At 33.8% G+C, this 25,419-nt stretch overlaps 3 protein-coding genes across 7 annotated transcripts in view; 2 read left to right on the forward strand and 1 right to left on the reverse strand.

Annotated features, from left to right (window-relative positions):
• The window catches only part of LOC132699139 (phospholipase A2 isozymes PA3A/PA3B/PA5), a 110,470-nt gene extending 103,675 nt beyond the window's left edge, over positions 1-6,795 (forward strand). For all 5 annotated transcript variants that reach the window (XM_060665667.1, XM_060665665.1, XM_060665666.1 and 2 more), the window contains one exon: positions 5,780-6,795. In XM_060665667.1, the coding sequence (XP_060521650.1) occupies positions 5,780-5,972 (193 nt within the window). In that variant the 3' untranslated portion in view covers positions 5,973-6,795. The remainder of the gene's footprint in view (positions 1-5,779) is intronic.
• Positions 6,796-6,823: 28 nt separating this feature from the next.
• Positions 6,824-25,307, reverse strand: LOC132699690 (dynein regulatory complex subunit 2-like). The gene is made up of 6 exons (XM_060666539.1): positions 25,164-25,307; positions 22,866-23,118; positions 22,588-22,811; positions 17,382-17,579; positions 10,629-11,016; positions 6,824-7,281 (listed from the first exon to the last, which is right to left on the reverse strand). Exons 1-6 carry the CDS (start codon positions 25,305-25,307, stop codon positions 6,824-6,826), a joined length of 1,665 nt encoding a protein of 554 aa, XP_060522522.1.
• Positions 18,719-22,554, forward strand: LOC132699209 (uncharacterized). The gene is made up of 5 exons (XM_060665796.1): positions 18,719-18,877; positions 18,936-19,098; positions 19,156-19,370; positions 19,423-19,549; positions 22,325-22,554. The coding sequence occupies exons 1-5, from the start codon at positions 18,824-18,826 to the stop codon at positions 22,429-22,431; spliced, it is 666 nt and encodes a 221-aa protein (XP_060521779.1). The 5' UTR covers positions 18,719-18,823; the 3' UTR covers positions 22,432-22,554.
• Positions 25,308-25,419: the final 112 nt, after the last annotated feature.

A 25,419-nucleotide genomic window follows, 5' to 3' on the forward strand; every position in this document is an offset into this window, starting at 1 on the left:
GTATACTAATGCTCAGCACACTTAATTGTTTGTAATTTTATATTGTATAATTCTTGTTAAATTAAATTAAATATTAAGTTAAACGACAATAATTTTCGCACTATATTTTAAACGAAAATTTTGTTTATTGTTGTATTTAAAAAATATATATAATATTTGAAAAAATTATCATTAACTTATTTAAGTGGCGAAAATGAAATGGACAATTTCACTTTTGAGGTGAGGTATTAAAACTGCTATGGTGGATTTACATTTTCACAAAAGTAAAAAAAGAAAAGCTATCAATACTGAAAAATCATTTTAACTTTATTGTAGAAAATGTTCTTTTCATGGAGAATTTTCCTTGTTATGAACGGCTACGCCCATGAAATGGACGATGATACATAATTCATAAAAAACAGGTAGTTAACGACTTTGTAATTTAGGAATAACACTTTAAAATCTGTTTCTGCAAAAAAAATAATTTCTTATAATTATACCTAATTACACAGACAGCACTGAATCCATTTCTTTTCCTCTTTCTCTATTTGAGCTAAATATTCGTCAAGAACTCCTGCTGGAGGAGATTCATAGTGGAGATGTAAATGTCTGTATCTGAGTCACAAGTGTATTGGTTTTTTTTCAGATGTCGTTATTTTTTTCCTTTCCATTTTTAGTTCTCTCTTCTTCCGCTTTCATCAGATTGTCTGTTGTTCTTGTCTCTTTTAGTTATCGCAAACAACCTACAAACGAAAGCGCAAAAATGGAATAAAAGTTTTTAAAGTCGGTATAAAAACGGAAGAGATACCAGCGATTCGTTAAGAATTTTTAGCCCATTTAACATTTTTTTTTCGCTGTTTAAAAAGATGCAAAAAAAGATAGTTAAGTATAAAATTGTTATACCTTTTTATTTTATTATCTTTATATTACCGTAATGTGTTACACATTTTTGGAATCGGTATTTAAAGGGCCCTCTCTAAAGAATATAATATACACGCAGGAAGTTCCGTTGAATCTTGCATGTTGCTGCTAATGAACTGAACGTCTAGCGATGGTCCTAAATTAGATGCTGCTAATGAACTGAACGTCTAGCGATGGTCCTAAATTAGACAGAAATATAAAAATTGTTCATATATAAGAATTTTATTTTGAAGTTATATATATATATATATATATATATATATATATATATATATATATATATATATATATATATATATATATATATATATATATATATATATATATATATATATATATATATATATATATATATATATATATATATATATATATATATATATATATATATATATATATATATATATATATATATATACATAAAACTTCAAAATAAAATTCTTATATATGAACAATTTTTATATTTCTGTCTAATTTAGGACCATCGCTAATTATGTGGATGTTATCAGTTGATCATTACTAGAAAGTGAGTTATTAACTTCGCAAATTGACATACACACATTTTCGCATTCGGCAATAATTTACTTATTTTAATAATATGTAAATAACAAATTAATAATTTTCAACAATTAAAACTTTTTGCTATTAAGAAACGCTTAAAAACGAGACGAAGTTTAGCCCTGCTGCTAATTTCATTCCAACATAGACAGTAAAACATTGTCCATAAGAGCAATTTTATTTATTTTATTACAATAATATTGACACTATTAGATATACGAAAATGTTATTAGTCGTTATATTAAGCAAAAATCATTCATATATTAAATTCCAAATTTTAATCGTAATTTCACATGACTATATTCCAAAGCTGATCAGTTCTTAGAAATATATTGCAGTTTTGCGCAATAATTCATTTACTCTAATAATTTTTAAACAGCCAAATATAGCTTTCAAAAATTAATACTTTTTACTGCTAACAAACACCTAAAAAAATTGTAGTTTAAAAGTGTTTCATTTTTAATTAAATATAATTAATTAGTTCTTTAATTAATTAAATAAAAATCTTACAGTGATGGAATATGTAGCGTTAACCGTTTTAAATATGCAGTTTCTTAAAATTCGACAACGGGGTTAGACTGTCCAGCTTGTTGAAGAAATAAATACGTTAATTGTAACCACTTTTGTCCCAATCACATTGTAGAACTCATTCTATCACTGGAAGGGTAAGAAAAGTCCGACTAGATTGCTTATGTTCTCTCTCGACCTTTAGCCACCTGTTGATTCACTTTTTTGATCTCCCTTGAATAGATCTAAGAACATTTTCAAATCGTGTAACTTCAGTTCCAATTTCCCGAAAAACACGGAGCTAAATGGTTGATTTAACGTTTTTTTTTTAGCCCACCTTGTTTCAATTACCGCCGTATTGTTCAGCGCAAATATGCCCGGGCTATAAATAAAAATTTCGGATGTTCTGGGCCATGCCTCCGGCGCCTCTTACACGAATTTATCGGTCGCATATTAAATTGAAATATAAATTCTCGTTTAGGATGAAAACAAAAGAACTCTCGAGGATCTTTTGTTTGGCGATGAAAGGTGCCGAACGATTTATATCGGAGATTGTAATACAAAGCGGCGAGAAACAAGACCACGTCGACTTTTGCCCGATCAAAAAAAGGCCGAGCCGCGAAATGCTGAATTGAGCAATTAATTTTTGGCCACGCGAGCGTATTGTTTTTTTCTGAGGGCGTAAAAGCGATTCTTCGTATCCCGATGTTGAACATGGGATTTTATATCCGATAAAAATACATGCATTGATATACGGACCGGACCATTGGAAAGCCAACATGAAATAATCTATACATTTTTAGGGACCACCTAATTTTAGATTAGGGGACCTGGTTCTAACTGGACCTCTAAAGTCGTCTCTAGGTTGACATCAAACTTTAGGCTACCTTACGGTCACCTAACTAAATCTCAACGCAAAATTGCAATTGTCCATAAATACAGATTTTTTTTTGCTTGCCAGAAACCCCTAAAATGAAGACGGAGCTGAGATATTTCCAGGATTAATCTCGAATTATTGAAACTACTCGAAAAGTTCGTTCAATGGTTCACCAAAGAATACCGTTCGCTTTTCTGCGACCCACATATTTTGGATTATGATTTCAATGTCAGTAATACTCAGAATTAATTATTATTGGCATACAAAGCTAGCATATTTTGGTACAAGGATTATTTCAAATGGGTCTCAATCTTCTTAGTTTTGTAGATATTTCATCTTGATAATAAATTCCTTCATTTTGCCTTCGAACTTTTACTAGTTCCTGTACCTATCAAGGTATGGACGGTGCATCAAGCTTAAACTTAGATTAAAAAGCAACTAAATTTTAGGAAATGGTTAGATGTAGCGAAAATTTAGTTGTTCTATAATTATTCCACTCTTGCAGACTGGTTGTGGGAGAGGGTTAAATTTATTACCATAAGAAAGTTTGAATGGTCTTAATGTAATTAAAGTGAATATTTTAAACCCTAATAGCGATCGGTGATTTGAGTATTATTTTTTACTTCTGCTGTTTTGCATTGACAATAATTTTTCCAAAGACGGACCTGTTTGGTAAGCTGTGCACTTATATTGTATGAATGGAGGTATAGTCTGTTCATAGATATAAGAAAGTGACCAATTGCTTTTAAATGGGATTATCCAAGGGTGGTCATTAACATACAATGCAACAAGATTATTACCTAAAGTTTCGGAATTTAAATTCAGGTAAAATTGTGGTCCGTAATAGAAAACATTTTTATACCAACCTGTGTGTGTTTAATATTCTTTGGTTTGGTGTACTACTTAGTTTAAGTTTATTAGTAATCATTCTTATTTCGTGTGTAACACAGCGTGTGTTGGATCGTGAGCGAATTATGCAAAATATGTGCGAGTCTGGTATCTCAGGAGATGCTCCCGCCCAAATGTAGAAAACACTATTCTAAGACTAAGGAAGTTATAAACAATGTTTATTTGACTCTTATTGAACTTGGTGCCAGCAAGCAAGCATCTTTAGAAGAAACGGCCATATTGACGAAATTTCCAACATCAACTGTATGGAAAATTGTGAATAATCCCATTTCAGCGAGGAAAAAAAGAAGCGATGCTGACATTTTCTCGAGTGTAGATGAAAGTGATCAAGATATAATACGGCGTAAAATTTAAGAGTTATACGAGGAACAAAGCGTATTCAATCCCATTGAACATGTTTGGCACCAACTGAAATCTGCCATTCGTCGTAAAAATGTTTTTCCCCGTGTTAACCCCAATGTCCACAAACTTATAGAAACCGAAGTTTTTAACGTCCCTCCTTCAAAGTTGGCAAATTCTGTTAAACATATAGAAAAAGCAGAACAATCGTATATCCATATTGCAAATAAGTAGGTAATAATAATAATTGGTAATTTTATTTTAGATTTAAACATAAATACGTACATAAATAAATAAATATTGTTTAGTATCTTTCCTAACAAAACCCAAAATAATTAAATTCTAAGCAAAGTACGGACCTGTTCGGCCATATTTCATTCTTACAGCTTGCCCGGGTTTTTCCTTAATTCGTATCAGTTAGTCAGACTTTATATTGCGTTACTACTTAATATATGTAAATATATCAAACTACCAGACTTTGTATTTCGATTACGTGTTTTAATATTTTGATGGCGGATTTTGTACTGTTTATCTAAAATAAGTAACTTTAGATTTTATAGAACTTTTGAGAAATTACTTGAACAAGCTGCTTTTCCATCACGTCTTTTATCATTTAATTTTAATTTTTAATTTTTCAATTTCTCTTAATAATTTAGCATCATTAATTTCAAGAAGGGTTTTAAGTGAATAACAATAATATTTAAGAATAAGCAATCGCCTAAACTAAAACGTAGCTAAAGAGACTCGGCTGTGGTAGAAAAAGAAAAAAAAAGTATTATTCAGTGTAGAAGGAAAATTAGGAAAAAATCTACTCCGTCTCCGGCAAAGTGCCAAGTCCTTCAGTGTTCCTGGGGCCGAGAATGTCATTTTCCAAAAAGGTAACATAAAAATCTTTTGTAAGGAATGTCAATGTTTCGGATATAAACATCTAAATTTCAACGAGGCGAAGTTCAAAAGCGAAAAATATCTGACGGGGCCGAATTTCTCAAATAAACTAACCGGAGAGTTCTGCTAATGGCCGCCGAAACCCGTTTGAAAACTATAAAATGTCCAATGGTGCTTGAGACAATAGTCACTCGAGAACTGTGTGGTGACGATATATTTATCGGAGATGCTCCTCGAGATTGCTTACCATGCTATTTCCAGCAACTTTATGACGATGTCCGTTTTTCGTGTGATTCAGATAAACTCGTAATCGAAGAGCGCAACGCGGTATATTATGGATAATAAATACAATTACATTTTTGAGTCAAAAAAATCTACAAAACTACACTTTAGGTACGTGTTTGTTTTGCCACGATCGGAGGGTCTATATTTTTTTCTACCACTATAAATCTGCGTGACGTGTGACCTAACCATGAGAAGGAACATATGCCCAAATACCATCACTGTTTAAAAGCTACCGAAAAGATTATATTGTTCGAAACATTCTAAGGACTGTAAATATTGAAATTTCTTCCAAAAACTATTTTCTTAAGTTACGGATAAACTCATATAAAATAGCTCTTTACTGCTTTGCTTCTTTCTTATTAATACTGAATCCGAAAAGTTTTTGCTCCAGGACAAGGTACAATCAACAAATACAAACAACGTGTCAAAAATATTTAAGAAAAAATAAACAATAACCTAAAAATTTTTATTTTATGTTTTTATATTATAAGGGTGTTTGAACTATATATATTTTTTCAGATTCCGTACGTGTTTGAAGATGGTCCGGTCGAGCGACGCAAACTTGGTCGGGAAATTGTTCTTCAACGTCGTTCAAACCAAATGCTTTATCCTCAAACCGAAGAAGAGGTGCGTGCGTACCTCGTGGTGGGGAAAATGCGAAAAGCACAAAATGATTAAGCAGGCGGTCCTTAGAAACAATTTACCCTATTAATATGTCTCGTGTGTAGCATGAAACGACTAAGCGAATTGTGTATTACAAGGGATTTTTGCCACATTACTTTCTAAATGTTGATATTTGGCAAAAAAACTACAGATTAAGCTTAACGAAAAGTTCCCTTGCAGCTTTAATTGATTTTTCTGTTTCTTTTTTATTAGGGCCAATTGTAGCAACGTAGTATTTTATTACTAATGTGATCATAGATAAGCAATATTGTAAATAAAATACAACTATATACGTCACTGTTAAAAGACCAAAACATCTGTATGGCGATGAAGGCGTTTTAATTATTCTACTGCGCTCTTCTGTAGTCCAATTAAAAATTAACTAAAACATTTTTATTTTTCATTGTTATCGCCGGCCGCTTGTTTTGCGAATGAATTATGGTTTTCTGTAAATAACTGTAAATATTTCCTCATTTTTAGGACCGCCGCGTACTTAATAATCAATTTCTGTAAATGTGCTTAATCGTTTATATTCTAACGTAACGGTAGCCTCTAGGTGGTTTTAACATACAGGGTCGTCTTAAATCAATAAAATTAATGAAATCATAGCTAACTCATAACCGCCATCCCAACTTTATAACGTAAGAATATCATATCATTCCCTTTGCTTTTATGTGTTAATCCGGCAACGGTTGTAAATTTATTACTAGTTGTGTAAATTTTTTGTAAACGTTTGATTAAACGTATTCCTGTGTTATACATAAGCAAATAAGGACGCAAACTCTGTGCTGCCATTTTATTCGATCTAGATCATTGCTGTAACATTGAAAAATACATTTTATTTTATTTATTTACCTATTAGCGTGGTATTTTTGTTAAAATCGAATTACCCGACGCATCTCAAGTGAACACGATTCTCCTACATGGAGCCGAATAAGCACTCCTACTCTTAGAAATCACCCTAGCTGAAGCTCGACTTTCCGGATTGCTCTTTTTTAGGGCCGCCGCCTCCAACACGGCCCTGATGACGCCCCTGAGCTGCTTGTTTTCTTTTGTTAACACTTTCCTCTCCTCTTTAATCTCCATAATGTCGATTTCCACTTTGTTGTACATTTTCCAGAAGTTTTCCACTCGTCTCAAGCTCTCGTAACATTTTCCCAAAAATGTATCTCGTTGCACTGGACAATCCGAGGTCGCTTGAACATCGATAGACTTTTGCAAAAGCGTTACTTCTTCGATCGGCGCGATGCTAACAGTTTCCGGCGTCGGCACGCCACTGGAATCGATTTTTGACGATTCGCCGAGAAATCTAGACGGTATCGCTGTCTGGGGACGACCTTTGATTTTGCACATGTCTGCTAGAAGAAATAATGCACGTGTCACTAAAATATTGGTGAACGGATCTATAACAGCGAGAGGATAGAGGACCAAAATGTTTGACTATAAAAATAGCAAAAGATCGCCGGATATAAAGTACAGTTGAGTTCGGATATAGTAAACCTGTTTATTCTGAACACTAGGTTATAATGAACACATTTTAAAATACACTCAAGTCTCATAAGACAAACGTAAATTTTTGCTGTTTATAGTGAACCCGGATATAGTGAACTTTCGGATACAGCGAACTAAATTTCTAAAAACTTTTTCGGGGGTTCATCCGGTAATTCCCCGGAGAAAGGTTAAACCTCAGTTGCAATTTAGATTTCGTGGAGAATATTGATGACAGACCTTCAAATGGAGAAGCAAAAACACAAAGCATTAACTTTGAAAGAAAATGCGATGTTACACAAAAAATTAAAAGTGGTATGAAACAAAGTGATGTTTCTCGTGAAATGAATTTGCCTAAAGCAACTGTCTCCATTACCTGGAAAAAAAAGATAGGATTATCTTGTCCTATGGTCAAGTGAATGCAAGTTGTAAAAGGCTCAGAAAATCAGCTCATCAAGCCATCAATAAGGGACAGTGGTTTACCCAAAAAAGAAAAGAAAATGTTCCCATAAGTGGTCCAATTCTTCAGCAAAAAGCAAGTGAAATGGGAAGTAGAATAAAAGGAAGAGATTTTGTGTGTTCCAGAAGTTGCATTGAACGTTTTAAGAAGAGAAATTGTATCTTTGGGGAAAAATTGTTGACGAGTCTGCATCAGTTAATATGAATGTTATAACTGACTCACAACGGTTTGGCCTGATCTTTGCAAAAATTATGACAGGGACAATATTTTTAACGCCGATGCGACCGGCCTTTTCTACAAACTCACCCCTGATAAGACATTGAAATTTCAAGTGCAGGTGGAAAATAACAGTTCTGGTTACTTCAAAGGTGTCAGGGACAGAAAAGCGAAAGCTGTTTGTTATTGGCAAATCAGATGTTTTAAAAACAAGACCCTACCAGTCACGTACAGGTCAAACCGCAAAGCGTGGATGACATCTGACTTATTTCCCGAAGAGCTGCTCCAATGGGATACAGAATTGAAGAAGAACAGGAAAATTATTCTTCTATTAGATAATTATCCAGTACATCCCAATGTTCCGTTGAACCAAATCGAACTGGTTTTTATGCCACCCAATACCAGTCACTACAGGAAAATTTTGCTGATAAAGATGATGGACAAGAGTTTTCGGTGAGCTTATTGGATGCTGTAAATTTTATTCACCGTGCTTGGCAGGAAGGTAGCAAAAAGACTATCGCAAACTGATACAAACATGCTTTTTACAAAACTTCTGAATTCCTCCTGGGTCGGTTTTTGCTTAGTCGAAATTGCTGACGTTTTGCCAATCGTCCTGTTGGCTTCTTCAGAACAGTTTCAGTCAAGCTCTGAAGAAGGCAACAGGATGATTGGCGAAACGTCAGCAATTTCGACTAAGCAAAAACCGACGCAGGAGGAATCCAGAAGTTTTGTAAAAAGTATTACAGTAGCCTGTGGAAGTTTCTTTGAAAACATAACATGCCTATAACGGAATGGCTAAAAAAACATTCAGGAGATCCCGAAAATACCGACACCCAGAAAGCCCTTGAAACAGAGAATAGGAATAATATTGAACATATCGACTTCGAAAGTTACGTTTCAATAGACGATCAAGTTATCCCAACCGAATCTTTGGCAGAAGACGAAATTATCCAGTTAGCGTCAACAGGTATCTATAACATGAAATGTAACATTAAAATTATGACTGATTTACGTTATTTTTTGCAGAAACAAATGCAGAATTTAGTGAAGATGAGCTGGACGAAGAGGCTATTGAGGAACCGACCACGATCAATGTTCCTTCAGCAAAAGACATGACGGAAAAAATAATAGAGATTCGCACGTTTTTGGAGTCATGCGACGTTCCTGAGAAAGTTTGGATTTCTTTTTGTAACCTTGAAACCTATATAAGTAATATTAACTTTTTTAACAGACTCGTACAAACCAAAATATCCGACTTGTTTATCTAAGAGGAAGTTTGTTACTTGTTTTGTACAGAATGATATTTAATTTTCACTTTTCCAACATTACGTAATACATATACATATCTAGAAAAATGTTAGTATATCGTGGCATTTTTTTACAAAACCAACGTACATAATATTATATATTATGTAATAATCTCCATTAACCGGTTAAACATCGGGTGTGTACAAAAGTTCATTTATTAACTAACCAATTTTGATACAACTTTCGAGTTCACCATATTCGGAATTCACTGTAGTTAATTTTGATTTGGAAATAGGTTTTTGCATTGCTGTTCCATTTTTATTTACCAAAAATACCGTACGGGCATTATTAGTGTCTCTGACATTGAATAAGTGATTAAGAAAGTGGATTTTTTAATTTTCACTATAGTCGCGTGTAAGATTAACATATTTGGTTTCCAAATCAGATTTCTAAGTTAATAGCGCAATAACACCACTGCATAGTTTTATACTCTTTAGGTCCCAACTAATAACTTTGCCTTCCGGGCCTAACATTTCTGACTACGCCACTGGTTCACGCGCGGCCTGACCGAACCTAATTGGTTGAGATACTACCACGTTATGTTGTGCGAATTGCTCACCAATTTTTTGCGTTACTCTCTTTGAACATCCAGTGGCGGAGGAACGATTTGTGTACGACCCACTTTAAAATATTATTTTTGCTGGTGATAACCACTATTACTTCATAGACCATCCGAAAACAAAAAAAAAAGATATTTCATGACCTTGATCCATGATAATCGTTTTTTTCTAGTTTCCTCTCATATCTGTTTAAGAATCTAAACAACACAATGGCCGCGTTCATCAAGATGTAGCACTACTACTTTGTAATTAATTGGGAGAACTAGGGTAACGGACACCACCTTTTAAATAAACTCATTTTGAAACTAATTGGAACCCGGTGCTCTTAAAATGAGTTAAATTTATTAGAAAATATGTCGTTCCAATCAGTTCTAACGTATTGTCGTTCTTTTTTTTTTAATTGAATATGAAAATGATTTTAGTCATTAAATAATGCGCTTATCGGATATACTCTTGAATCAATAAATTTTAAAACAGATATTGGGCTTTTTTTAGTAATTCAAATATATTTTTATAACTTGCAACTCAGTGGCTGAAGAATTTATACAAACAAAAAGTAAATAAATCATCACTTCTGCTAAACAAATGCCCTTAATGACATTATAATGCATATCTATAGCTGTCTCCACTCTGTTTCGATGAAAGCGACCATCGCCATGGTACACATAGTTACTTTGTAGTGTCAGTTGGGTTAGCTTCTCGTCGTCTGTGAGTGTATTCCGTTCATGGTCGATATTCAAGTCAACCTCGTCAATTTTTGGAGTCGGAATGAACCTTGCCACTTTTTCCCTTTCTGTTTCGAATTTCCTACACGTTTGCGACAAGGCGACTATATGCCGACCCTTTTCGTTAAGCTGCACTAAAAGATCCAACGTTTCGTTGGCCGCGAACGTCATCAGACGTAACTTTTTGTCGTCGACATCCAAATGGGTCTTGAGACGTTTTTTTATGGCGATAAATTTATCATTCAGTCGTCTTTCTTCGACATCGAGATCGTTGGTTTTAAGTTCGGTGGATTCTCGGAGCTCATTTTGCTTGCTTTTAAGGGTGCTTACGAGTTCCTGAAAAAAATGCGGACCGTTAACGTTACCGTACAGTTGTTTTGCGTATTTTGTAACGCCTATCGGTACGGGAATATTGGTTTATGCAAATACAAGAGCGGTAATGAAAGATTCGAACCGAATCGTGTCCATTCGGTTATAAATTACCGACAAATGGCGGTAGTAAAAACAATAAAAACGAAATGGCCAGTTCAGAATCTTAATGGGCGCGGGGAACTTTTACCACGAAACATCTGGCATCATTCGCAGACAGTGACGGTCCAAACAAACCGATTGATTGATCTTTACAAATTTCAATTGTGCGATATTATTCGAATATATGTAGTTCACAATTGCTTTTCACTCTACTTTCGTGTCAAGAATTTAGAAACACATGGATGCGTCTGTTTCCGAGTTAAAATATGTTCCTGTCCCTATAAGATTAGCTTGTACAACTTTTTCTGTGACTACAATAATGAAAATTACAATTTTGCTAATTGTTTATTGAACACTTTAACAACAACTTTAATAAAATTAAATTTGGAAAAAAAATTAACCACAAAGGGGCAAGGCATTGCAGCCTGAGCCAGCCTCATGTTAGCTTTCAGTTCCTTAAGGTCTCAAGTCTTGTGCATGCAATTTTAGCATGTTTTGTAAATTTAAATCTCCTGGAGAGTATTAATACAGGTTTTTCGCTACCATTGTCAGTTGTTTTTCCAGTTTAATCTATTTTGATATTGTTTAAAAACCCCAATCTAACCACTTCAAATGCTTCCTAATGTTGCCGAAATCCACTTCTTCTACTCTCTTGGTCTTGAGTGTGGTATGACTTGTTTAAAAGTGTGTCTAAACTTTATCGTACAGTTACTTAGAAGGGCCTCCGATAGACTACCAAGGTAGTGTTTCGATTGCCAATTACAACTGGCGGATACTATGGACATTACATAAAATTGGGTGAAGCACGTGAGGCCCCTCACATGTGAACCGGATTTTCCTATCTGTGAAAAAATATTAATACAAGAACTTTAAAATTCACTGTGCCTGATATCCTTATTGAAGTTGACTTTGATTTTACTCGAAATTATCGCTGTACGATGTTCAACAACATATATTAATGGCAGTTTTCCAAAATACCTCATGTCTAATTTACTTTTCCACACAACTAGGATTCTAGCTCAATTTAGACTAACGAACTTTATATTGCTTGTAATCCCCAAATAAATGAAACTTTATACCATACAGTGTTTGCATGTTCTTTTTATAACGAAGATAGAACTAACATGATTAAAGATGTGGAATTTTTGTAGATAATCTTACATCTAAAGCCGGCAGTACTGGTGTAGTAGAAGTTTCTTAAAATTAATGTATTGCCGGAAAAAATTATACTGATTTCTTGCTGTGTGGCTTGTTTACTGTCTCATTGTTCTTTTTGAAGAAATATCGATGAAATACCTCTGAAGATGATATTGCAGATATGTCTATATGCAAAGTACGCGGGTGAATTCACGTGAATTATCTTTAGTAAAATAACATTATTGCCTATTAATTCTTTTCCTGCACCCTTAATCCTTGAACCACAGTAATTTTAGTTCAACATTCTTTTCATGTCAAAAGAAAAGCTTCAGCATGATGAATCAACCATATATCTTCCTGGTAGACTGGTCACATATTGCTCCAGTCTCTTCTGATGACGATCATTGGAAGCAGGTCTTGGTATTCACTTCATTTTTGTGTCAAAAGCTGATACTCATTTACGATACCAAGGCATAATGGTTCTAAGTTGAGGACAACGTGTAAAAGTGTGCCTTAAGCTTTTAAGTTTTCAATAATTACGGTTTTCAGAATTAGTAGTTCGTGGAAAATATTCTCAAGAGTCATTTAAGAGAACATTCGAATTCAGTGTTAGTTTTGGTTAGTTGGTTGGGTACCTTAGTACTAACTTTGGAGACCATACAATAAGGTTATTGCAAAGCAATACCAAATTTAGTCAGCCGATATTTGGTAGAATATTTTACACGAACAATTGTGTAACGCTACTGGGTCGTATTAGAAAAGCAAATTGAAATTCCGGTTGCTGGTTCATTTATGAACGTCAATAACTGAAGAATGATTGCTGGCTTAAAGGCATTGCAAATACCATATGCTGATTGCGTTTTAAATGAAATTTCTTCGAATGTTTCCAAATTTGTTACCGGTACCAAGCTTTAGCCGCCTCAAGACTGTAAAGATTATTAGGGTTATTGTTTTACTTCTTTTTAATAACTTTCATGCCTTTTAAGTACACCTAATTGGGGTATGCAGTTTTACTATTTTTATAAGTGAGGCGAACATATTAAACTACGTATTATGCCTAGAAATCGAAATGACAATGACAAAAATTTTAAAGATATTTAAAAGCTTCTTAATATTCGTAAAAACTACAAATGATCGATCGAGTGAAAAAGGAAAATCGTTTTAAGATAAGCATTTAAATCGAGCCTACCTGAGTGTAAAGCCACTGAAGAAATGTGCTTTCTCACAGAGGTCATGAGAGTTTCGAAAGAATACTATTTCCTGGCAAACAGTCACAATCACAATATAAATGGAAAATATATTTTACAGTTTTTAATAAATTGGTTTGATGCAATGGGACTAAAATCAGTTGTTATGGTGCCATCCTCAGGACAGTTGCCAATAGCCAATTTTTGTGTTTTACGTATGGGTCTTGACATTACGTCCTCCTCTATATTAATGGATTTCCTGTACGAGTAGTGGAACGTAAGATTTTATTTTAAGTAAGTATTTAGGTTGAATATAGGTAAGCATCAGACATTATGCAAAACGTAGGGTACCGTCTAATATTTGTTTTCTCATATTCCAATAAAATTTTGTTTATTTGATAACGTCTATTAAATTTTGTTTTATTATTATACCTATTATATACGTTAGGCTGTTAACACAATTGAACACGCTCCCGTTAACTTTCATCGCGGCATGATTTACAGTAAAAAAACAGCGTGGGAGTCTGGGAAGCCATAAAAGTTCCAGTGCCGATGTCCGCTCCGAATAAATTCGGTATTTTAGACAAAAATTAAGGTATTCAATGTGCGCAAATTCAATCCTCTGCAAAAGAAGTTTCGAACACACCACAATTTAAACGTTTAAAAATTTGAAACTCAGAAAAATTGACCAAATACAGATAAAATAATTAAATTTTTTTTATGCTTCGAACCTATTGGCGCTTCTTTGGCGCACTAAAAAATAAAAACAAAAACAAATGAGAAAAATATCCGCAGTTACGAAAGAAACACGCAAAATACAAAAGTGTCAACGATATGGAAAATAGATAAAAGTTTGTTTTGTTTCATAAAAATTCATTGAAAAGCCCAGTTCGCAGCATTTGTCAACCTAGTGGAGGGAAAAGATACTTTCTTTAAAAACAAAACTGAATACCGGTAATAACAATAACTTCATATCAACAAATCAATCCAAATCCTGGAAAATATTGATTGTGTTATGAGTTAATATTAAATAAATCATGAAAACATTAAAAGCAATGTCATCAAAATCTTTCAAATTTCGTGTTTGATAATGATGATGTATAGGTCAGAATTCATAGAAACAGACAATAACAAACATAGCCATAAATCCTTAATATTTAAAACCGTTTTCAATATGGCAAATTTTGAAAACCTCATTCTAGCTATACCTATTGCTTTTTTAACTCGAGTTACAAATCATTATTAAATTGTAGCTTAAAATTAAAATTATAGTTACTTTCCCCCAGTTATTGACAATGAAAATGAAAATGTTTCTTGATTTTTTGCCGCGAAACTCAACATTCGCAATTGCAAAATTAGTTGAAATGTTTGAAAATGACTGGAGTTGGATGGTCAACAATACACCGACTTGTTCCATTGGCCTTCAGGTGACCAGGTGAAGTACAGAAAGAAAAGAAACTGCAATAGATGTGGATGATAACTTGTTTCACTTTAAAAGGTACATACCTAACCTAGACAAAATACTATCTGAAATGAAGAATCTCCTTATTACTGTGAAATAATAATAGAATTGATTTGAAAAAATACAAAAATCTATCGAAAAGTATCATTACAATCACCCTGTTTAATTACAAATTTACATTTTAATTTTCCATAGACTACTGTGATACTATTTACAAATCTTTCGCCAATCATCCCGTTGGCTTCTTCAGAGCTAAACCGAATCTGTGAACAGATTCAGTTTATCAACAACCGACGTAGGAGGAATCCAAAAGATTCGTAAATTTGTAAATAATTGAAAATTTGTAAATAATTTGCATTTTATTATTCTCTCGCATTAAAAAAAATGAGTATACGCATATGTGCAAGTACATATTTAATTGATACCCTTCATTATACGTTTCCATGTATTTTGTATATTGTATATTTGAAAGTATTATAGAACTACATACTATAAACAAATATCATCTAAATACTACCATCAAATATTATTTATAGTATTAATTTAATCATTAATTAGGCAATTCGATTGATTAACTTAGGTAAGCTCTAAATTTTAAAGGTTAACCGCAGCAGCGGTTAGCAAACTTGTTACATTTGTATCTGTTATGACTGCAAAGGTCCCAATCTTCAGTCGCTCCGTAGGTGGCACTTTAATCATCTGCTTTATGAAAACGTAATTAGTGCAGTAAAAGAAGTACACTCAACGAAGAAAAAACGGCGAATCATTAAAGCGCCGAGCGAATGCGGAATGCGGATTCCAACACACTCTCGAGTCGTCAAGCTTCACAGCATCCGATCTTGGAATCGCGCTTTATCTCTTACGCCTCATGTTCTCCTGACCCTCGGAAATCTCACGGACGCTTTTCTGCGTTACAAGCCGCATTGCTGGAATATTTAAAATTATTGTGACGGCGGGATGCGCCGCAATGGTTGCGCATATTGAGAAGAGGCAGATGGGCGTCGAAATTTTAATGTAAAATAACTGTAATTAACAATTAATTGGTAACTTTACTAATTAATTTTAAATTTAGTTAATTAAAGTTAAAGTTAATTAAAGTTAAATAATTTGACATAATATATATTTTAATTCCATCACGTACTTTTCTTGTATGTATAATGTTTGTTTGTACTTATGGGCGTGGATAAAAAAATGTGTTTTTATAACATTTGCATGCAATAAAGTGTTAATTTCTATAAGGATACAGAGTAGCTCGTTTTTACTTATTTTTTATAAATTTATATCTAATTCAATCTCAATGATTGAATCATTCGCACAGTCATTTTCCTTTGACGGTTCTTCTTTGAATCTCTTGAAGGGTGCATGTCCGTAATGGCTTACTAATAAGTACAAGTTGATTAGTGATTGTGATATCAAACTCCCAACAGCCCGTTAAAAATACCGTCGAAAATACTCATTTCGGCAACCATAGGACTTTTTAATTTGAAGTGAAGTTACCGAGAGTAAAATCACGAGGCAACGCGTTTTTGTATTCTCATTTTGTTGCCTTGTCATTTTGTAGTTTTGTCCTATTTTTGCAAATACGTGGAATTTTACAAATTTCTATCGTATGCAGATTTTTTTGCTTATAAATGATTAAACTTTTATAGGACTTTCTCCATAAAAATCTCTAGTACTGTTGAAGTAACGGCTATCATTAAATAGCGATCAACTAAGTGACATCATTCATATTATACATTTTTTACTGAATACCCCCACAGAAAAAGAAAGCAAGAATATTTTATGAAATAGGTATAGGATATGAGAAAAGAACGAAAACTATTGTAAACCTGCACTGCATTCATAGCAACAATATTACGAAGGTGCTGGGTACATTCTAACTCTTTTGTTAATGTAGAACCTGAAAACTCAAGATAACCATTCGACACTTTGTCATTGTTTGTTAATAATATTTTGGCTGCTGTGGACACTATATGGGGAGCACTGTCGCGATTTATCACAAAACAAACCGCCAGAATTTTCTCTCAGGTAGTCGAAGGGCCTGGATTCATACCTCGAGAGCAATGCGATTTTGAAAACTTCATATGCTATCGTCGAGTCCCGTATTTTGTGAACACACCTAAAGAATTTATTTTGTGGTTTTTAAAGTGTTCTTTCAAATTTATATAACCACAACAGGAAGGAAAAAAATGTAAGAAACTTATATTATCCTTATACTTATCCTCAATCAAAAATAAATAATCCCGAAATATTGTAGTTGATAACAATGCAATTTTTGTTTAGGATTCTATGTTTTTAATTCGACGTTTTTGAAAATGGTAAGAGTTTTCTTTGATTATAATACGCAATGTTAATTGAGATAAAAGCGTTAACTATTTTCGATCATTAGAAGAATAAAGAATTTTAATACTCCAAGTAACGAGAAGCTTTCAAATATCGTTCACCTCCTCAACGTTTATACGTTCCTCATTGGCTTGTACTTCGATGGCGCTTTCGGCATCCAGTCTTTGCAATTCAGCCAAGTGGCTCCTTCTGGTGTTGGTACCTTGAACGTAAAGCTTCGTAATTTGGAAGATTTGTCGCCAGATAGCGGCTTGCGTTTGGCCGCAGGTTTTACTCAACTGACTGAGTTTTGCATTGTTCTGAAACCAAATAAAAAAATGCATTCACTGTGTACGGTACAACGAAATCATCTTAGTACTTTCTCTACATTTTCGAGGATCAAATTGCTTAAGCATTTATTATTATATGTTTCGTGATACAAACAATTGAATATTGTTCTTATAGAGACATCTCATTAAAGTTAGCGAGTTTAATATACACTCAAGTATTTTTTCATTACATAAATATTACGCAACATTATTACATAAATTGCGAGACAGCATACGTGTAAAACGTCGAGGAAAACTGACCAGAGGCCTGCGTCTTTTGCAAGATAATGCCCATACTGCTGGTGTTGCACAAGCTGCCAGTTTAGAGTGTGGGTTCCAACAGATAGATCATCCTCTCTATAGTCCAGATATGGCCCCCAGCGACTATTTGTTTGGATATTTGCAAAAGGACTTACGTGGACGGCGGTTTAACGACCGATTAGATAGTAAGGGTGTCACACGAAATGATACTAAAGAAGTTAGAAGTAATAGAACACAGGGTTGGATCCATTTTTGTCAAACATATATGCTAATCGAATGTATGGTGTATTTTTGGACCCACCTTCAAAGAGGCTGAAATGGTTAAAGCCCATTAAAAAGATGCTTAGAAAATAACTTATTGCATTGAAACAGATTAAAAGATTTAATGTGTACTTCAATTTTCATTAATTGAGACTTCATATGTTCTATTGTGTGCAACCTGAAAGTTGTAAGTGTCGAATTTAAAAATCTAATTAAATAGGGAAATGCATCCTGATTTTAATATTTCAGCTAATTATATACATTGTACAAGCTTTTCTTCTTTCGGTATCAGATAAGAACTTGCTGAGTTATCTGTTAAAGTTTAGCGACATTGAAATTTGAATGTTTCCTATTGCCGGAATAGCCATTGCTCTCAACATTATCGCAGAATTCTGCAATATTGCAACCAATTACCCACTTACGTAACGCTTGACATTGTCGCGTAAAATTAATTTTTTACAGTCCATCATCCCGTCATCAGACGACCGTGGATCGATCCAGCCGCGAATGGATTTTCGAGAACGAACAACATCCTCTGAATGACAAATTAGACCCGCATTCAAAGGCTTTTGATGGATCTAATTTGCCATAAATCCCATCGTTTGTTTAATTATCTAAATTGCTACAGAAAAGCCGGTATAAAAAACAAATTATAATTAAGTGGACCTTCAGTTGCGTTTATTTGCTGCTGGTAAGACAATACTTGAACCACCATGAAGAGGGTTGCTTTGGGAATTTTCGCTATTTGCTGTGTCGTTTGTTCTGAGGTAAATTGCACCCATGCCGTATGTACCTGTTTGTTTTACGGCGTATTTCTTTTAATAGGGGTTACATTGCGATTTTGGACAAAACACGAACGAGGATTTAAAAGAAGCGATGACTCAATGTCTGCGGAACCAAACGTTGGAGAAAATTCTGCAGGATTCGGCTAATTCCATAGAATCTGACGACTCGTCTGCTGGTTCCAAGGAAACGCCTGTTACCAAAGGTGACGTCTCTTATTCAAGTTATACAACTTTTGGATAAGCGCGCGTTTCAATATCAGGCACCAACGGCGATGTAAAAATGGACAAATCTAGAAGAACAAAACGTTCCAAGGCCACTAAAGAGTTAAATACGGAACCGTCAATGGGCAACAACCGAAAATTCTACAGTTTCCCGACCACCGAAGAATCGAACGCTGCTGAGACAAATTCCAATGAAGATGATACCGATGGTGACATGTGCGCTTTGCAGTGTATTCTAGAGAAACTAGAAATGGTAGCAGAAACCGTTTGTGGTGCCATTTTCCAATTTAATTCGCATTTTGCAGACGGACTCTAACGGACTCCCAGATCAGCAAAAATTTGTTGACGTGCTTGTCAAGCGGGCCAGCGGAAAAGCAGTGAGCGATCTCTTTAAAGAGTCTACCGAAGAATGCTTTCAACAAATGGCAGAAGGTAAAACTAGCAGTTGCTTAAAGCCGTTTTACATGCTTAGCTAGTACCTACTTGGAAGTCTATTTTAATTAGAAATTTCATTTCAAAGTTTTTCTACCTCCATTATCTCGAAATTTTATGAACAAAAAATCGTTCAAATACCCTGTAGTTGTCTAATTAACATTAATAGGTGGTTCTCATGCCTTCGTTTTGGTATTTGATTGTTGAAATCGTCTTAAACATTGTTCACAATTTTTTTTCCAATCTGCTTGATAATCATTTCTTTTGTGCTGTAGTTCCGGAACTGCAACTGGGATCAGAAAAGTAATCTTTTCTGAGAGTTAATAAACTTAACAACCGTACTATACATCACATTTAAATCCGCAATTTTACCAAATAAAAATGAGGATCCTAATTATTCAAAAGTAACATTTTGAGATCGATATAGTGTTTTGAATTTAATACAACGAAATTTTATTGTTTGTGTGATATTTTGCTTGGCAGTTTTGTTCTCGAGGACATAACTGACTTGAAAACCATTACCGACCACACATTGAACTTTCGAAATAGAAAAGAAACGTTTTTTCAATTTTATCGAAACCGAATGGGACAACTTTCTTTTTAAGGGGCATCTCCCATAGGCGAAGGGGTGAAATCGCTAAATACATTTGCGTATTTCAGCCATTTGTTTTCTAAATATTTAGATTTCTAGATGTTGGAGGTGGGAAATATTGAAATGAACGTTGAATGGTGTTTGTTGTTTGTTTGCGTGCACATGTAGGGTTAACCATCAAAAACAAATATTGAAGTACCGCTCGAAAATGTTTTGGGATACAGTTTACATTTTTGAAATTCTACTAAAAAATTAGTTTATAGATTAATTAGGAATATTACTGCAGAACATGCAGAGTGGCTGATAATATTTTAATTAAAATGAGTTCTAAAAAAGTTTGAGGAAATTATTTTTGGATTTTTTTTATAAAATGCACAACTGCAATATAAAAAGAATACAGTTCTAGATAGTGATGCACAGAGCTATTCATTTTTTTTATCTTAATGAAGAAAAATGAATCTAAAAATAGAGAGGTGCGTTTTCAAAAATATGCTAAAAATTCGTAAAAAACTCGTACCTCTGTAAGGAGTTTGGTCCATGTGTTCATTACATTGCATTATTGTACTCTTAGAAGCTGAAAGATAATTTAAAAAAATTAAACTGCTAAAAATTAATTATTGGCGTTGTCATGGCAAAACTTTGTTTTGCTTTGCTTATGAGGACGCTATCTCCTCTTGGCGTTAATAAGTTTGGTATTGGAGATAAATTATACTGTTTCTTAATATTGAACTTTAATAAGTATTTCTGTATTATGTTTGCTTCTTCTAAAGTTTTATTGCATATATATCTTTATCTTATTATTATTACTATTGTCATATATACAGTGTATCCCACTTAAGAACTGTACAGTCTTGTAAAATCTTTGTATATGATTCGATTTTGATATTTTTTTCTGTCGTATGGGTCTCGGAAAAACGCACTAAAACCTTGTTTTGCTTATTGCTTCAACTTAAAGTCATGGCTTACTGAGACTATTTAACAAAAGAGAGAAAAAAGAGAAGTACTATTAGAGATTTAAAAAAAATGGCAACGGATTCTTATTCAGGAGTACTTAAAATCCAACTATACCAATTTTTATAATGTTTCAATGGAGGCTGCTCATTCTTTAAGAGTACATAAAACCTAGCTATACTAATTTCCATGAAGTTGGAATACAGCGCGCTGGAAATATCGCGGGCGTCTCGCTTAGGCATTACTCCAGTAAGATGCTTGTTTATGGCTCAATTTTAATAATTCTTTTCTATTGGATTGACTTCACTGAAGGACACTAACGATTTTCTAGAAAATTAAATATGATTAAAGATGATTTAATATGAACTAAAAGATTATACAAATCTACATTTTTTTAATTAAGAAGGAATTTTAAGTCTCACCTAATAGTAAAAATAACAAATATCAAAATTTATTGACGTCACCATACTGTTTCAATTGTAAAACCAAAGTTGCCACAGAGAGGCAAATATTAGACAGTCAAATTCAGTCGCTAATTTATATTTTAAATTTGTTTATTAAGTTTAATTATACAAATTTTAAAATCTAAAAAATACTGTGTCAGTTAGCCATGACTCTAGTCGATGCTATACGAAAAACCCGTTTCATTTCTCTTTAGTAACATATATCCAAAAAAGAAAGAATTATCAACATTGAGCCATAAACAAACCTTCTGTATTCGAATTTCATGGAAATTACAATAGTTAGGTTTTATGTAGTCCTGAATAAGAATTCGTTGACCCATTAGTTAGTTAGCCATGCCTTCAGGTTGATGTAATAAGTAACATAAGGTTTTAGTGCGTTTGTGAGAGTAATCATGGATTTTTCAACGATATTTCAAACACGCTGTAATGAAAAATAATTGGTATAGTTGGGTTTAAGTACTCTTGAATAAAAATTCGTTGCCAATTTACTTTTCAAAAAATCCCTAATAGCACTTCTCCCTTCCCCCTATTTTGTTAAATAGTCTGAGTTCGCCATGACTTTAAATTGACGCAATAAGCAAAACAAGGTTATAGTGCATTTTTCAGAGACCTATCCATCCAAAAAAAAAAAATTAAAATCGAATCCTAAATAAAAATTCTAAAAGAGTGTACAGTTCTTAAGTGGGACGCACTGCATTTTCCATATAAATTTGCACCAAATTGGCATGTAAGTAAAATAAATCAGGGTAAATGAAAATGTGATTGTAGAAGACTCCGAGGAAGCTTGCCGATATTCCACGAAGCTAGTGACATGTTTAACTGAAAAAGGACGATCAAGTTGCGACGACTGGCCACAGGGTTCCTTGCCGTGGTAGAAGAAATCTTTCTGCTACCGAATCTGTTGAATTTGTTGACATGAATCCTTAAGTTATCAACTGCTTTAATTTTTATGTGCAAGTGTAAAAATTCTAATATACACTAGGTTGTATTATACCGAACATCGCTTTTTATTTGCCAATTTTGATACTTACTTCGTACTTAATCTCAAATAACTGTTGGTTGAATTGTTCTTGCCTTTTCTGCAAAAAATCCGAGGATTCCGAATTTTGACCGTACGTTACGGTTTTCAAATATTCGATTTCGTTGGCGGAATTCGTCGAGAAAGTTTCCTTTTCCGTTTTGGCTGATTTTAACAATTCGTCGAGCTCCGTTTCGTACTGCTTTTGCAACTTTTCGATGTATTTATTTTGATTCTCTGAAAACGGATAAATAATTACGCACGCGGCAAACGTATAGTACCTAGCATTACCAATAATTTCATCTAGATGTGTAGAGTGGGACGCAAAATTCTTATTGTAGTGACTGTCCGCCTCGTCCAGATCTTCCACAAGTTTCGAAATCTTTTGGTTCTTGTAGCTAAGCGTCCTTTCTATCCACTTTCTTAGGTGATCTACGTCGTCTTTCATCTCTTGCACCTTAATCTTCCTCAAGATCTGATGCCAATTTTGATTTATCTTCGCCGTGTTCAATCTCGCAAACGCTTCTTCCTTTTTGATTTTTTTCTGGAATGTTATGGAACAAATACAATCTAATACACGTAACTGCAAAACCTCATTATTTAAAAAAATATGTAAAAATGAAACAATAAAGGCTGATAGATTGACTCTTTATATATATTATCTATATATTATATATATTATATATATTATCTATATATTATATATAAAAAAAAATAATAATATTAATAAAACATTTTATTTAGACAATTTTGAGGAAAGGCATGGATTCACGGTGGATAAAAGATTAAACATTTATGGAAAATGACAATGACAACATTTTCTGCTCCTCCATCGCTTTTTGGTTGCTTTTGGATAATATTTCCGTTTAGCAGTTTTGAACGTAGTAGTTGTTCTATAATCAATTAAAGGTACTAACAATTCTGAAAATTATTTTCGATCCTCATTGTGTCGGCCAAGAAACATCGCACTTCTTAGTGACACTGTATAAGGAACAGCTGATTCGGCTACCCAAGAGAATTATGCCAAAATAACCGACTTTTCCCACAGATATCTAACTAAAAGACCGCATAAGTTATTCATAATCATCACAAGACAGGCATTAACGTGTGAGATTATAATGCAACAATATCAAAATTTTCATAGTTACGTTATAAACAGTTAAATTAAAACAATTTTACACATTTGTAGCGATAATCTACAATTGATAAAACTAAGGACAAATACACAAAACAGGTACACACGTCTATGAAACGCGTGTTAGATTTGTATAGATATATAGGAACGGACAACTCGTTCGGAATTCAAGTCCTTCGCAAACTTGACAGTATTGCGATATTTTTGTATTATTGGCACTTTTTTCATAAAAAAATAAGCAAAAGAGCACATACACGTGGGCCGATGTTAAAATCTAAGCCAATGTAGGGTGTGAGCGTTTATTCCTTGTAAAGTTGCCACATAAAAAAATACGTTTCTTATAAACCATATCGAAATATTTGTTATTTTAGTGGCAATCTATCGAAATATTAGCAATACATTTTGTTTAACGTATACAATGAGTTAATTTTATTATTTATATATGCTTTTGTATACATAAAATAGAATATGATGCAACAAGTGTGGTAAACTGCAATTGAGTCACTAGTTTATTTGCGAGGAGCGGAGCGGTGTTTAATAGATGCGTCACTTAAAAAGTTTACCAAACGTGTTGCATACCAAAAACAAACAGTCATAGAAAAAGTATTTTTTCTACGACTGTTTGTTTTTGGTACATCTCTCCAAAACAACACGAATACATTCACTGACATGACCGTCAGAATTGACAAAATCTCCGAAAACATTCGATTGCTCCCAAACTCGTGCGGTAATATCTCGGAAATGTCCCAAGCCGCTCGAATCCGTGGGACAAGAAACTCACGTGGTAAAGTGACGCTTTTCGCATGCTGAATCGGTGTATGATTAGGTATTTTACGGAAGGGAGTAGGAAAATTATATTCTGTCAAAATATTGGCATGATTGATATTATATATAAGTCACGCAATAGTCATAAAATAGTATAAGGTATCTAAATCTGAAAATATCAATCAGTGATGTCAAACATTCTAATATACGGAAACTTTTTGGTACTTCTTATCTAACTGGTACTCTTGTATATCTTGAAAAGCCTTTAAAAAGTTCTCTTAATGATCCCGCAAATTAGTTGCAATAATATAGTGTATTTTATTCAATATAGTATAGCGAGATATTATGCAAAAGCAATCAAGAAATGATAACAGAGCGAAAAATGTGTCTAAGGAAATATCAAATATTCTGCTACATTTTCGGAAAAGCAGCAACATGGCCGAAAATATTTTAGGTTGATCATCGTCGCCTCTGAAAAGTCATCACAATGTCTTTTATGTTTTCCATAAAGTTCTCATCTGCCATTCTCGAGAAATTGATATATTTTTTAGTTTTCAATATATCGACGCCTGAGGGCAATTCACAATTCTTGTTCACCCTTAGCAGCAGTTTACAGTAATATGCAGGGTTTTGCGGTTCAGAGTGTCATGAAAATTAGATCACGCAGAATTTTTGTAACGGGACTTTACCTTCATAAACGTAGCAATCAATTGTTCCTTTCGTCTCCTAGCCTCTTCTTCCACTTCAGCGCGGTGCTGCAAGTACCTCGCCCGATCTTCGTCGGACATTTTGGCTAATTTATTGGCCAGAGTTTTCTTTTTCTTCCCGGCCATTGCTGCAGTAGGAATAAATTCACTTTGAAGCCGATAACCGCGAGTTACACTCTCGTATTTTGTCGGTTGCTACGCAAAAAGTTTGATCAATAAAGAGCGTCGGCCCCTTACC

Source organism: Cylas formicarius, unplaced genomic scaffold, assembly GCF_029955315.1.
Source record: "Cylas formicarius isolate icCylForm1 unplaced genomic scaffold, icCylForm1.1 PGA_scaffold_3__17_contigs__length_32017465, whole genome shotgun sequence".
Classification (NCBI taxonomy): Eukaryota; Metazoa; Arthropoda; class Insecta; order Coleoptera; family Brentidae; genus Cylas; species Cylas formicarius.

Coding starts and splice junctions, on each gene's coding strand:
- LOC132699209 (XM_060665796.1), top strand. CDS start 18,824: ATGAAGAGGGTTGCTTTGGGAATTTTCGCTATTTGCTGTGTCGTTTGT. Junction 18,878..18,935: donor GCTGTGTCGTTTGTTCTGAG/GTAAATTGCACC, acceptor TTCTTTTAATAG/GGGTTACATTGCGATTTTGG. Junction 19,099..19,155: donor GGAAACGCCTGTTACCAAAG/GTGACGTCTCTT, acceptor TTTCAATATCAG/GCACCAACGGCGATGTAAAA.
- LOC132699690 (XM_060666539.1), bottom strand. CDS start 25,307: ATGGCCGGGAAGAAAAAGAAAACTCTGGCCAATAAATTAGCCAAAATG. Junction 11,017..17,381: donor AACGTATAAACGTTGAGGAG/GTGAACGATATT, acceptor CATTTTTTTCAG/GAACTCGTAAGCACCCTTAA. Junction 7,282..10,628: donor AACCCAACTGACACTACAAA/GTAACTATGTGT, acceptor TATTTCTTCTAG/CAGACATGTGCAAAATCAAA.